The sequence below is a fragment of the Halichoerus grypus genome, chromosome 5 (assembly GCF_964656455.1).
Source record: "Halichoerus grypus chromosome 5, mHalGry1.hap1.1, whole genome shotgun sequence".
Lineage (NCBI taxonomy): Eukaryota > Metazoa > Chordata > Mammalia > Carnivora > Phocidae > Halichoerus > Halichoerus grypus.
Genome location: NC_135716.1, coordinates 117,353,724 through 117,367,902, shown reverse-complemented (window position 1 = coordinate 117,367,902; position 14,179 = coordinate 117,353,724). Strand labels below are relative to the sequence as shown.

The 14,179-nt window shown below is 35.2% G+C and overlaps 1 protein-coding gene across 1 annotated transcript in view; it reads right to left on the bottom strand.

Moving 5' to 3' along the window:
- Positions 1–14,179, bottom strand: part of COL24A1 (collagen type XXIV alpha 1 chain) — a 237,673-nt gene that overhangs the window by 72,514 nt on the left and 150,980 nt on the right. The window contains exons 24-26 of the mRNA XM_078071776.1: positions 10,475–10,528; positions 3,426–3,479; positions 3,262–3,315 (exon numbers count right to left, since the gene is read on the bottom strand). Coding sequence (XP_077927902.1) covers positions 3,262–3,315; positions 3,426–3,479; positions 10,475–10,528 — 162 coding nt within the window. The remainder of the gene's footprint in view (positions 1–3,261; positions 3,316–3,425; positions 3,480–10,474; positions 10,529–14,179) is intronic.

Sequence of the window (14,179 nt, the reverse complement as noted above, 5' to 3'; positions counted from 1 at the left end):
GGTAGGGCCTTGGTAGATGTCAACATGGTGGGATCATAAGCAACTGGGAATCTACATGGATAATATGCATTTCAGTGTATACTATTATAAATAGATGACCTAAGACCAAACTCACCTTCCATTCCTCTTCCCCACCACTGCTACCCAGAATGTAACTGCAAACTTGACAAGAGAGTGAATAGGGAAAACTCTAAATCAAATGTAGGATATTTGTGTGGATGGAGTAAAAGGCACTCAACTGATTAGATTTCCACCAATTAGGTTTCTACCACCAGGAAGGATGGGCACTCAGGACAGATGTTAAGTTCCATTATAAAGAACACAAAAAACAAAGTTTTATTTTTAGTATACCTGAGTTTATGTCTTATGGTTCAGACATACTACACATGTAAGTAAGGGTTTTACTCCAAATGTTCATATAACAAAATAAAAACAAAGAGATTCACATATCATCACAGATTGATTACATTTTGGGATGACCATTATGTTGGGGATTATTTCAGAAAAGTTAAATGTTGTGTACTGAAATCTACATGTATGGGTCTATTATCATGAAAATTAGAATGGTATTCAGACTTGGATGGGCATCAGGAAGCAGCTCCCAATAGAATAACATGAAAAGGAAAGTATGACTATGAAGTATTTTTTGCTACTTGTAATAGGACAATTGTGGCAAAATCTGTCTATTGAAGACAAAAAGTGTTTAGCAAATAACAAAACTATAGTCTCTGCTGTTTTGAGATGTTCGATTCAGGAAATATTTCTTTATTACAGTTATTATCATCATACTAAAAGGAAGTAGGCCAGCTAGAAAAAAAACATAGTCTCACAATTGAGATTTTAAATGTATAACAAGATCAACAGGGGCGCCTCAGTCCTTAAGCGTCTGCCTTCAGCTCAGGTCATGATCCCAGGGTTCTGGTATCAAGCCCCACATTGGGCTCCCTGCTCAGCAGGAAACCTGCTTCTCCCTCTCCTACTTCCCCTGCTTGTGTTCCCTCTCTCTCTGTCAAATAATAAGTAAATAAAAATCTTAAAAAAAAATAAAGATCAACAAAGTGTAGAACATTGATAGAAGGTAGTCTAATTCTTTCGATAATGGACATTTTAAAATGTGTCATTATAGTCCAAACCCTTGTTTGCTTTTTATTTAAATGAAACTGAAAGACAGTTACCTCAATACTTTGCTAGTTCTAACTTTGTTAGAGAGGATAGCTTTACAATATAAACATAGATTTAGAGTTAGGCAATAATTACTCTTTTTCTCTTCTTTTTTTTAAACCAAGAAATTTCAATTCACTAAAATCTGGAATTTTGTTTTGGAAGAAAAATAAGATTTTGGCTTGAGTCTTAGTCTTTGAAAGCCATTATAGGACAGTTCACTACATTTGAATTAAAAAAGTCTTTGAAAATGTAGTGGTTGTGCAATCGGCTTGATTTGCTCTTTTTCTCTACAGTTGCCCACTGTCTCATGCATGAGAGCCCAATGAATAAGTTAGTTGGTTAAGTAAGATTAATCATATTTCACTTAATTTATAAAAGATCTCAAAGTAATAGAAGACTTTTGTATAACATTGAGAGTCAGGAAATTTCTAGTGTTGGTTCTGTTGTTAACTAATTCTGTGATCTTAGGTAACTCCCTGAAATTTAAATTTCTTCATCTGAAAAATGAGAGGGTGGTCCAGATGATTTTAAAGGTTCATTTGCAAACCTAAAAAACTTTGCAGCTTTGCAAAAACAAGATGACAACAATTGGACAAGATCCACCTGGCCACTGAAGGTGTCCCTACTGAATAATACATGGTCAATGATTATTCTTGTAGCAATTACGACTATTTTAAATTCTAAGAGGGTTTTTAATGTAACCTTGAACTGTATGCCAGCATTGCCCAAAGCAGGATAGAACTAATTCCCTGGGATTATACGGAATTTAAACCATGGTTTCTCAGAATCTTTTGGCTCTAATACACAGGGAGAGTTGACCATGGCTGCTGGAAATGTAGTTGTCTGGTAAGAATATTTGAATTTCATTGACATAATTTTAATAGATAGTAATAAATACTTTAAAAATTTCTTCTTCCTGACATATGTCAAAAAAGAAAAAGAAAATACTGAGAATATGAAAGTATTGATTGTAAGAGATTAGAAATTTTAGGATCAAACCTTGGGAGAGCATTTGCATCCTTAGGCACTTAATGCAAATATAAGGAAATCAAATGAAAACAGTAGTAGTGTTCTAGGTTCATAGCTTTTTCCACTATTTTTTCCAATTTGGGTATTAAAAATTGTAAGTAAATGGGACAATTACCTTCTCTCTCTGCATTTTTTCTTGTTAAGACTTGCCTTCAATGGGATACTTTTATTTTTTATTTACTAGTTCTTATTTATTAAGGAAACTGACAGGGAGTTACTAGGTAGATGTCAAGACTATTCAAAATGGCTGTAGGTGAGTGAGCACCTATGTAATATCAGATTCAACCTAATTTTACTACTTATTCCTGCAAGTAGGAAACACAAAGTATGGATGAAGACTTAACAAATTAGGAGAAATGTGGTCTCAAATTGATTACTTTTTATCCATTCTCACCTAATTTATTATTAAAATACATGTGTTTTCTTAAGAATTTAATTTAAAATCAATAGCAGGTGAAATCAGAATGCTATGAAAAGCAAGGTAGCAATGAACTGATGGTACAAATTACAAAGCAAGTTATAAGGCAACAACCTTCCATAAGGTTGAGGCAACATCAGTGCATAGGGAAAGAGATGTCTAAATTCAATAGCTAATACATTTGTAGGTTATTTGATAACAGATAATTGGCTTGTCTTATGGAAAAAAATATTTTAAACCAATTGTGAGTCTGTGTCACATAGTCAAACTATTTCTCCCCTTATCCTTACTACAACGAAATAGGTTTCACTGATAGGTTTTCACTCTTCAACACTGGTTTTAAGGCTTATTTATATTTTTGCTTGAAACCCCAAGGAGAGACCATTCGTTTTGGACAACTTTAGGCAATTTTCACAAAGCCAGAAGAGGCTGCTGGTAAAGGGAAATTGGGATGGCAGTCAAAACACATGAAATAATCAATAATCATGTTTTAGCACAATTATTAACAAACACTCTGATTAGAGGCCTACAGTGATCCTTGCTCTGGAAGTGTGAATGATCATTTAAATTACAATGAACAGTAGCTCCTATGCTCTTGCCTTCTCAAACAAACAATAAGTATCAAATTGTCTTAAATAATTTCAACTTACTTCAGATCCTCTCTCTCCTTTTAGTCCTCCTTCACCCTGGTCACCTGGCTCACCCTTTAGTAGGAAACCAAACAGAAACCATGTATGAAGCAGAGACCAAATAAGATATATAAACATTAATTTTTTTCAATGCCAGAATTACAAAGAGTGTTTTCAAAACATACTGGGGGCCCTTGTTGTCCAGCAGCACCTCTTGGTCCTGGTAAACCCACATGACCCTAGGAATACAAAAGATTATATTATTAGAATAAATAGAGACATGTAATTTAGAGAATAGGGTAGTATCACTTAAAATGGTAGCAAAATGTTACAAAATGCAATTTAAACATCAGGAATTATGATTCTCTCTCTGAAATGTTATAGAACATAGTATCTATTGGATATGATGATAACTGAGAAAGAGTGTAAAGTTTTGCTTTGTTTTGCACATAGGTTAATGTAGTGGGGTGAATGGTGGCCCACCAAAAGATGTCTATGTCTTAATCCCCAGAACCTGTGAATATGATTTCATTTGGAAAAATGGTCTTTGCAGATATCATTGAGTTAATGATTTTAAAAAGATATTATCATGAATTGTCTATGACAAGTACCCTTAAAAGAGAGAGACACACACAAACAACAAAGGAGAGGGCCATGTAAAGACAGAGGCAGACACTGGAGTGATGTAGCCACAAGGAGCACTGTCAGCCACCAGAAGCCAGAAGAGTAAAGGGAGGATTCTCCTCTAGAGCCTGTGGGAGGGAAGACGGTCTACTAACACCTCAATTTCAGATTCCTGGTATCTGGAACTATGAGACAATAAATTTCTATTGTTTTTTTGTTGTTGTTGTTGTTTTTATTTATTTTATTATGTTACGTTAATCATACATCACATCATTAATTTTTGATGTAGTGTTCCATGATTCATTGTTTGCATATAACACCCAGTGTTTTAAACCACCCAGTTTACAGTAATTTGGTCAGGAAACTAGTACAGTAAATAACCATAGGAATAGAGAGTTTGAGAATAAATTTCTTTCTTCAACCTATTCCCACTGTGGAAGTGACTATGATCTCCATTTTTACAAACTAAGTTCATACCATTTGGATAGATTTATTGAGTTGAAAACTGGAAGTTGTTACTCTATATAATGCCAAGGCACATCAAGTGACTTTGATATTCAGCAATCTGTCATTACCCTAGTCCTCCTAAGAAGGAATGCTGACCTACCACATTTCCCTTTTCAAGTGTGTAAATAGAAACTAGCAAAAACCCAAAGGCATGTCAGGGTATGCATGAAGAATTCTGCATGTAATCTCTTTTATCCCCTTCCCTACTGTCCTCTTTGTTTCAGATTATTTCTTCCTACTCTCTGTGTATTACAGAAAGAATGCCATAGACTCATCTGTTTTCCTGGACTAGGAGAAGCAAGGATTGCCTACATAGGCTAACGAATTTATCTCATAGAAAGATCAGTTGAAGCCTTCTTTGTTTGTATTCTTTGAGGCAAATGTTTATGGTTTTAAGATCCAACTTCCTGGGGCGCCTGGGTGGCTCAGTCGTTAAGCGTCTGCCTTCGGCTCAGGTCATGGTCCCAGGGTCCTGGGATCGAGTCCCGCATCGGGCTCCCCGCTCCGCGGGAAGCCTGCTTCTCCCTCTCCCACTCCCCCTGCTTGTGTTCCCTCTCTCGCTGTGTCTCTCTCTGTCAAATAAATAAATAAAATCTTAAAAAAAAAAAAATAAAAATAAAAATAAATTAAAAAAAAAAAAAAAAAAAGATCCAACTTCCTGATTAAAAGAAAAAAAAAAAAGGAATCCTGTTTAAGAGAATGAACAGTGGCAAGAGGGAAAGGCTAGTTTGGAAAGCTTTCTATAGAACGTGGCCATAACTAAAGAGAATACCATGGCCTTACCTGACCAGAATCAGGTCAGTCAAGAGGAAGTTTGGTACAAGTAAATATGATGATTATAGGTCATTTATTGAGCAGAACTCAGGAGAGAAGTGATTGGTGAAAACCTGGAGTTACAAAGCGCAGTGAGACCGAGCATACGAGCGAACTATAAAACTCAAAACCATGAATGGCCAATTGTGATTTTGCTACCATTTTTGTCTGTAGTTTACAGGGACCCTTTTAGAATGATCACAGAATAGCTTCTCTTGGTTTTGTGAAGTCTGGATACAAATCTCACTAAAAACAAACATGCTTTCTAGGAGTTTCACTATAATTCCTCTGGTTCTTTCTATTACAATAAAAATTGACAAAGGCCATTTTTCTGCAGTGTTAAAAATTAAATATGCTGTAGTAAATATTATTATGAAGTCATGTAGGCCAGGTTATGGGAAATGACTGACTTTGCCTAATGATATTAGTGGTGGGATGTGCTAAATGGCCAAGAGGAGCTAGATGGTCAAGGATTTTATAAGGGAAGTGATGATAAGCTGAATCTTGAAGGATGAAAGTTCCAGGCAGGAAAGTAAAAAGAAGACATTCTGGCAGAGGAGATAGCATGGGGGAATAAATGGAGATTCATCTGACAGAACATGTTAAGAGAATGGATTTGAGAGGGCTATCACTGGGGATAGGGAGTCTACTTAGGAAGTTATTAAAGTAATTCAGACAAAAATGATGAAACCTAAACTAAACTAGGGCAAAGTGGCTAGATAGCAGAGCTATCTGAGGTCGAAAGAAGTGGCCAAATGGATTTGAGAGATGAGAGGAGAGAGAAAGGAGTGAGAGGAGGGAAAGAATGAGAGAGACAAAGAGACAGAAAGAAACACAGGGAGAGCAATAGACACACACAGAGAAAAACAGACACACAGAGAGAGCAATAGAGAGACACAGACCTAGACAGACAGAGAGAGAGGGATGATTCATTTATTGGCTTGAACACCTTAATGTCTGATGGTAGCATTCACTGAATTGGGGACATAGAAAGAAGAGGATCAAATTTGGGGAGGATGATGGAACCGTTGTATAGGACATACTGAGGTAGAGGTGCCTGTGATGATATCCAATAGCAATTTGGATATGCATGCCTGATGCTAAGGAGTGATAACAACTGAGGATTTAAACATTGTTCTTTTATTGTGTGCAAAGATGTTATGGACTTTGCCAAACCAAAGTGGAATGGAGTTTGAGCTAGAACATAAGTTATTCAATGTACTTCTAGGATTCATCTCACACAAGTTTAGTCTGACTTCATCTTGGGTATGTGTATATTTCTGCCCATAGCTTTAAAAAGCCGATGTTGACAGTATAATATGCTTATTCCCACTATGTACTCTGGCTTTCTCAAGCCTCAGATGAATTTATCTTGACCTATAGAATGTATAGCTTTCTGGATGACAGCTATAATTTACTATATCTGTTTTTATACTGATTAAATGTTCTTATTCTATATGTCTTCTGCATGTGATGTCCACAGAGGTAAGGACTGTGCCTGGGGTGTCCAGTATTAAATTCATGGCACCTAGTTCTGCTCCTGGCCCATGGCAGACTACAAAAATATCAGAGACCAGAGATTTTGTTATGCATGATACATAAGATCTGTCATGTATAATAATGCCTAGTGAGTATTTACTGATGACAATGAGCAAGACACATGACTTTTATAATTCAAAAGGAAAAAAGAACAAAGGATGGTGAAAAAGATTTTTAAAAATTTCTAATTGTTCATAGCCAAATGGAAACAAAATCTGCATTATCCATTCCATTTTTTAAAAAGATTTATTTATTTATTTGAGAGAGAGAGAGGGAAAGAGAGTGTATGTCTGCATCCCAATGGGGAGAGGGGCAAGGGGAAAGAATCTTCAAGCAGACTCCCTGCTGAACGCAAAGCTCAATGTGGGGCTCTATCTCATGACCCTGATATCATGACCTGAGCCAAACCAAGAGTGGGACACTTGCCTGAGCCACCCAGGCACCCCCGTTCCATTTTTTTTTATCCAGTAGGATAACCTTGAGTTCACCACAATTGTAAGAATATTTGTGAATATAAAAATGTTTTTAAAAAGGTTGGTGATCATTCAGCCATAAAAAGGAATGAAGTACTAATACATTCTACATTGATGAACTTTGAAAACATTATGTTGAATGAAATGAAGCCAGACACAAAAAGCTATATATTGTATGATTCCATTTATATGAAATATCCAGGATAGATAAATCAATAGAGATATAAAGCAGAGTAATGGTTGCCAAAGGCTGGGAGAAATACAGAGTGACTGCTTAATGGGTATGGTGCTTCCTTTTGGGGTGATGAAAATGTTCTAAAACTATGTAGTGTGTGATAGTTTTCAATATTGAGAATGTACTAAAAATCTCTGAATTGTACACTTTAAAATGGTTAAAATGGGGGTGCCTGGGTGGCTCAGTCTGTTAAGGATCTGCCTTCAGCCCAGGTCATGATCTCAGGGTCCTTGGGATCAAGCCCCACGTTGTCGGGCTCCCTGCTCAGCAGGGAGCCTGCTTCTCCCTCTCCCTCTACCCCTCCCCCCACTTGTGCTCTCTCTCTCTCTCTCTCTCTCAAATAAATAAAATCTTAAATAAAATAAAATGGTTAAAATATATATTTTATATTATGTGTATTTTTTTTAAAGATTTTATTTATTTGAGAGAGAGAGAGAGCACAAGCAGGGGGAGCAGGCAGAGGAAGAAGCGGGCTCCCTGCTCTACGGGACTCGATTCCAGGACCCTGGGATCATGATCTGAGCCGAAGGCAGAGGCTTAACCAACTGAGCCATCCAGGCGACCCTATTATGTGTATTTTAGCACAACAAAAAAGAAGGCTTGATGATAATGCTAACCCTCATTTTACTAGAGTGAAAGGATAGTATATACATTTTAAAATTAGAGAAAAGCAAACATTTAAAAATTTCACCTGAGGCTACAACAGAATAACTCTAAATAAAGCATGGTTCCCCTGCATGAATCAAACTTGTGCTTGGGAAAACTTGGCAGGGGACAAGTGTGGATATTTCATGGCTCTCAGATGTCTAAGCAATAAAATTATCGTGGCTGTCTGGCTTAAGATGGCTTGTTTAGAATAAAACCAGCAACAAATGAAAAAATGACCTCTAAAACCTATAGGTTAGACAAAGGATAGAATAAGACAGAAAGGAAGATGTGGATCAAATTAATTCATGAAATATCCACAAGTGAAAACTTCACCAAGAGTATTTGTGGAATGAGGAAGGAGAAATAGATTCCACAGTAGGCCCAGGAAGAAGTTCTCAGATGAAGGATTTCTGAATAAGGTGTGACTATCCAGAATAAGGCAGGCAGGGTTTTTCTTCTGCTAGCCAGGTGAAGAGATTCTTTTCTTCTTCCCCAAAAAAATAGTTACCTGTTTGTTTGGCAGTAAATTTGCTGGTTTAGCTACCAAATGTTTTGTAGTTGGTAGAGGCCAAAAGAAGATAGTGCAAGAACCTGATTTTCCTGAGAATGTTTGAAGTTATGCACAGCAGAAACGAAGTTTTAGATGCTTCTCAAATTATTCTGGAAGCAGTGGGTTGGCTTCTCAACCCAAAGAAAACCTAATTTCAAGTAAATACACTGGCTTCCTTGGATTAAGAAACACTTATAGATACAAACTGTTATATAAATTTGAAATAGAATATATATATATGACATCCTAAAAATGTTTCTCCAAAAATAGAAGAAATGCAAGATGGCCACCACAACAATTTCACAAACATTTACAGCTACCTTCAACATTTGCTTCAAAGAGAATTTTAGGAAGTGAAAGTTGATTTTTTAGATTTCGGCCTTGAGAAAATGAATTTATTAATGATAATTATCTACCTACCAGCTTGTTCATTCAATCTGGCTATGTAAATCTTCATTTCAGATATGATTACTGAAATTTTATATGAGAGGGGTATATTGGATCAAATAACCCATCAATTCATTATTAAAAATGAATTATGTTTATATGCATATTATATGCTATTATATACAAAGCTCAGAACAAAACATTGTAGAAGACAGAAATCATATTCAAATTGGAGAGCTAAGATATCTACACATTAAAAATAATCAGCAAAAATATCGCAACAGAAGATGGTAAAATATTTCTGTTGAATGATTTTTATAAATAATAAATATTATAGGACTACAGAATAGGGAAAGATTCCTGTTCGGGTGAGTTGGGAAAAAAGAAGTTTGAACTAAATTATAAAATATAGATAGGATTTATGTAAATAAAGAGTAGATAATCCTGTGAGTAAGCACAGAATGTTGTGAGCAAAGGAAGGACATAGAAACTATAGGAAGAGAATTAGCAGATGACCATTTTGTTTCGCTATTGACACTGTAAATAGGAAGAGAAGAGAGATGAGGCAAGAATACAGAACATCCTTAACAGGAATGTGCTAATAAAAAAATGACACAGAATAAATTCTACACTTAGTCTAATATAATTTTGGCTGATGAAGTTGGTCTCATAAAATACTTCTAAGAATGGAAGAGGACAAGAATTGACAGAAGGCTTGAAAGTATGACATTCATCCTCCCACTTGGCAACTCTTTATTGAATTCCTACTATACACCAGGAACATTATGTTCTAGAAATTGGGGATATAATGATGAGAAAGCCAGACAAGAGTCTTATTTTCATGGATCTTACTTTTTGGTAGGGAAAAATAGACTAAACAAAAAAACCCCACAAATGTATAAAAAAAAGAGGTAAGATAATATAGATAGCATTAAATATGATATAAAGTGATGGATAGAAAGGGCAGTTAGAGAAGGTCTTTCAGGAAGTAACATTTTAGCTGAGATCTTAATGATGAGAAAAAAGCAGCAATGGGAGAAGACAAAGATGATTCTAGAAAGAAGGAACAGAAAGTACAAAGAGCTAGGCTTGTTCCAGGATCAAAACCACAAGACATTACTAATAACTCAGTGATGCTTCTTCTTTTTTTTTTTTTTTAAGATTTTATTATTTATTTGAGAGAACAAGAAAGACAGAGAGAGAGAGAAAGAGAGAGAGACAGAGCATGAGAGGGGGAGGGGCAAAGGGAGAGGAGGAAGCAGACTTCCCACTGAGCCGGGAGCCTGACTAGGGGCTTGATCCCCTGACACTGAGATCCTGACCTGAGCCGAAGTCAGACACTTAACCGACTGAGCCATCCAGGCGTCCCAGTGATGCTTATTTTCATTTGAAACTGAGAAAAATCACAGAGAACACTAATTCAATGTAGAAGCAAGGTGTGAAATTTGCTGTATTTACCTTATAGCCCTCTGCTCCAGGCTCTCCTCTCTCTCCTTGTTCCCCAACTGGACCCTGCAGAGACCACATGCAAAAATAATCAATTTCACAGTTGGATCTAAGTATTTGTGAATGAAGATAATACAGTTAGTGTGGAATATTTTTTTCCAAAAATATGAAACCAAATGTATAACAATTTGCTTAGTTCCACTAAATAATTTCAAAAGATTGAATTTCAATAAAAACAAGAACATCATAAGCATGGAATTATTTAAAGAGAATCTCATAATGATTCTGCAAGAAAAAATATTGAAGAAATGAAGTCCACTTAAACAATATAAATTTTCAGATGGATAAAATATGTTAGGCATGTTGGCAAAATAACTTGCATTTTTACTTAATGTTAAAATGATAAAGATTTAATCTGAATCATTCATTAATTAGAAGACTATATTTAATAATCTTTTTATTGATTTATTTTTATTTTTTTGAAGTGCAGTTGACATACAATATTATATTAGTTTTAGGCATACAACATAATGATTCGACATTTATACACATTATGAAATGATTACCAGAATAAGTCTGGTCACCATCTGTCACCATATGTAGCTATTATAATATTATTGACTGTACTCACTATGCTATACTTTACATCCCCATGACTTATTTATTTTATAACTGGAAGTTTGTAACTCTTAATCCCCTTCACCTATTTCATCCATCTCCCTACACCGTCCTCTCTGGACAGTTTGTTCTGTGATTTAATAAGTCTGTTTATGTTTTGTTTTGTTTGCTTTGTTTTTTAGACTCCACATATAAGTAAAATCATACAGTATTTTCTTTCTTTAACTTATTTCACTTAGCATAATGCCCTGTAGGTGCACCTATGTTGTCACAAATGGCAAGATTTCACTCCTTTTTATGGCTGAGTAGTATCACATTGTGTGTGTGTGTGGGGATGTGTGTGTGTGTGTGTGTGTGTGTGCATACACATACTACATCTTCTTTACCCATTCATCTATCAGTAAACACTTAGGTTGTTTTCATATCTTGGCTCTTGTAAGTAATGCTGCAATGAACATATGGGTGCATGTCTCTTTTCAAATTATGTTTTTCATTTCCTTCAGGTAAATACCCATAAGTCAAATAGCTGGATCATACAGTATTTCTATTTTTAATTTTTTGAGGACTCTCCATACCGTTTTAAATAGTGGCTTCACCAATTTACATTCCCACCAACAGTTCATGAAGGTGGGAATTTTTTCCACATACTTGCCAGCATTTATTTCTTGTTTGTTTGTTTTTTTTATACTAGTCATTCTGACAGCTGTGAGATGAAATCTCATTGTGATTTTGATTTGTATTTCCCTGATTAGTGATGTTGAGCATCTTTTCATGTGTCAATTGGCCTTCTCTATGTCTTCTTTGGAAAAATACCTACTCAGGTCCTCTATCCATTTTTAAAAAATCAGATTGTTTTATTTGTGTTGAGTTGTAGGAGTGCTTTATATATTTTGGATAATAATCCCTTATTGGAGATATCATTTGCAAATATACCCTCCAATTTAGAAGGTTGCCTTTTTGTTTTTTTGAAAAAACGTTTTAGTTTGATGTAATCCCAATTGTTTATTTTTGCTTTTGTTGCCTTTGCCTGAGGAGACAGATCCAAAAAAATATTTCTAAGACTGATGTGCAAGAGTTTACACCTGTTTTCTTTTGGAAGTTTTATGATTTCTGGTCTTACATTTAGGCCTTTACTTCATTTTGAGTTTATTTTTGCATGTAGTGGGAAAAAAGTAGTCCAGTTTCATTCTTTTGCATGCAGCTGTCCAGTTTCTCCAACATTATTTATTGAAAAGACTATCCTTTCCCCACTGTATATTCTTGCCTCTTTTGTCATAGATCAATTGATCATAGAAGTGTGTGTTTATTTCTGGGCTCTCTATTCTGTTCCATTGATCTATGTATCTATTTTTGTGGCAGTACCATACTGTTTGATAACCATAGCTTTATAGTACAGTTTGAACCAGGCAGCATGATACCTGAAGCTTTGTTCTTCTTTTTCAAGATTCTTTTGGCTATTTAGGGTCTTGTCATTCCATACGAGTTTTAAGATCATTTGTTCTAGTTCTGTGAAAAACCCTATTGGAATTTTGCTAGGAATTGTATTAAATCTATAGGCTGCTTTGGATAGTATGAACATCTTAACAATATTAATTCTTCCAACTCATGAACATGGTATATATTTCCATTTATTTTTGTCATCTTCAGTTCTTTCATCAATGTCTTATAGTTTTCAGAATACAAGTATTTCACCTCCTTGGTTAAAATTATTTCTAGAGATTTTATTATTTTCAATTCAATTGTAAATGATTGTTTTCTTAATTTCTCATGATAGTTTGTTACTATTGTATAGAAATGCAACATTTCTACATATTAATTTTGTATCCTGAAACTTTACTTAATTTAGTAGTTGTAATAGCTTTTTGGTGAAATCTTTATTTTCCATTTATAGTATAATGTCATCTGCAAATATTGACAGCTTTATTTCTGTCTTACCAATGTGGATGCCTTTTCTTTCTTTTTCTTCTCTGATTGCTATGGCTAGGATTTCTAGTACTATGTTGAATAAGAGTGGTGAGAGTAGGCACCTTTCTATTGTTCCTGATCTTAGAGGAAAAGCTTCAGCTTACACCATTGAGTATGATGTTAGTTGTAGCTTTGTCATATATGGCCTTTCTTATGGAGGTTTTTATTGAGAGTTTTCATCATAAGTGGATGTTGAATTTCATCAAATGCTTTTTCTGCATCTATTGAGAGGATCATATGATTTTTATCCTTAATTTTGTTTTTGTTTTTTTAAAGATTTTATTTGACAGAGAGAGAGAGCTCAAGGATTGGGAGCAGCAGAGGGAGAAGGAGAAGCAGGCTCTCCGCTGAGCAGGGAGCCCAATGTGGGGCTTGATACCAGGACTCTGGGATCATGACCTGAGCCAAAGGCAGATGCTGAACCGACTGAGCCATCCAGGCACCCCATCCTTCATTTTGTTAATGTGTGTATCAAGTTGATTGATTTGAAATACTGAACTATATTTGCATTCCTGGAATAAATCTTACTTGATCGTGGTATATGATCCTTTTAATGTATTGCTGAATTCTGTTTGCTAATATTTTGTCAAGGATTTTTGCATCTATGTTCTTGCATGTATATTCTATGTTCATCTATGATATTGGCCTGTGATTTTCTTTTCTTTTTTTTTTTTCTTTGTACTGCCTTTATCTGGTTTTGGTATCAGGATAATGTTAGCCTCATAGAATGGATGTGAAAGCATTCTTCCTCTAATTATTTTTTGAGTAGTTTGAGAAGTATAGGTATTAATGCCTCTTTAAATGTTTGGTAGAATTCACCTGTGAAACTGTCTCGTCCTGGACTTTGGTTTATTGGGAGTTTTTTGATTACTGATTCATTTTTATTACCAGTAATCAGCCTGTTCAAATTTCTATTCCTTCCTGATTCAGTCTTGGAAGATTATACATGTTTAGGAATTTATCCATTTCTTCTAGGTTGTCCAATTTATTGGCATATAACTAATTGTAGTAGACTGGGAGATGCTGTTTTTATTTTCATTTGTCTTCAGGTATTTTTTGATTTCCTCTTTAATTCTTCATTGACCCCTTGTTTGGTTAGTAGCATGTTGTTTAGCTTCCGTGTACTTGTGGGGT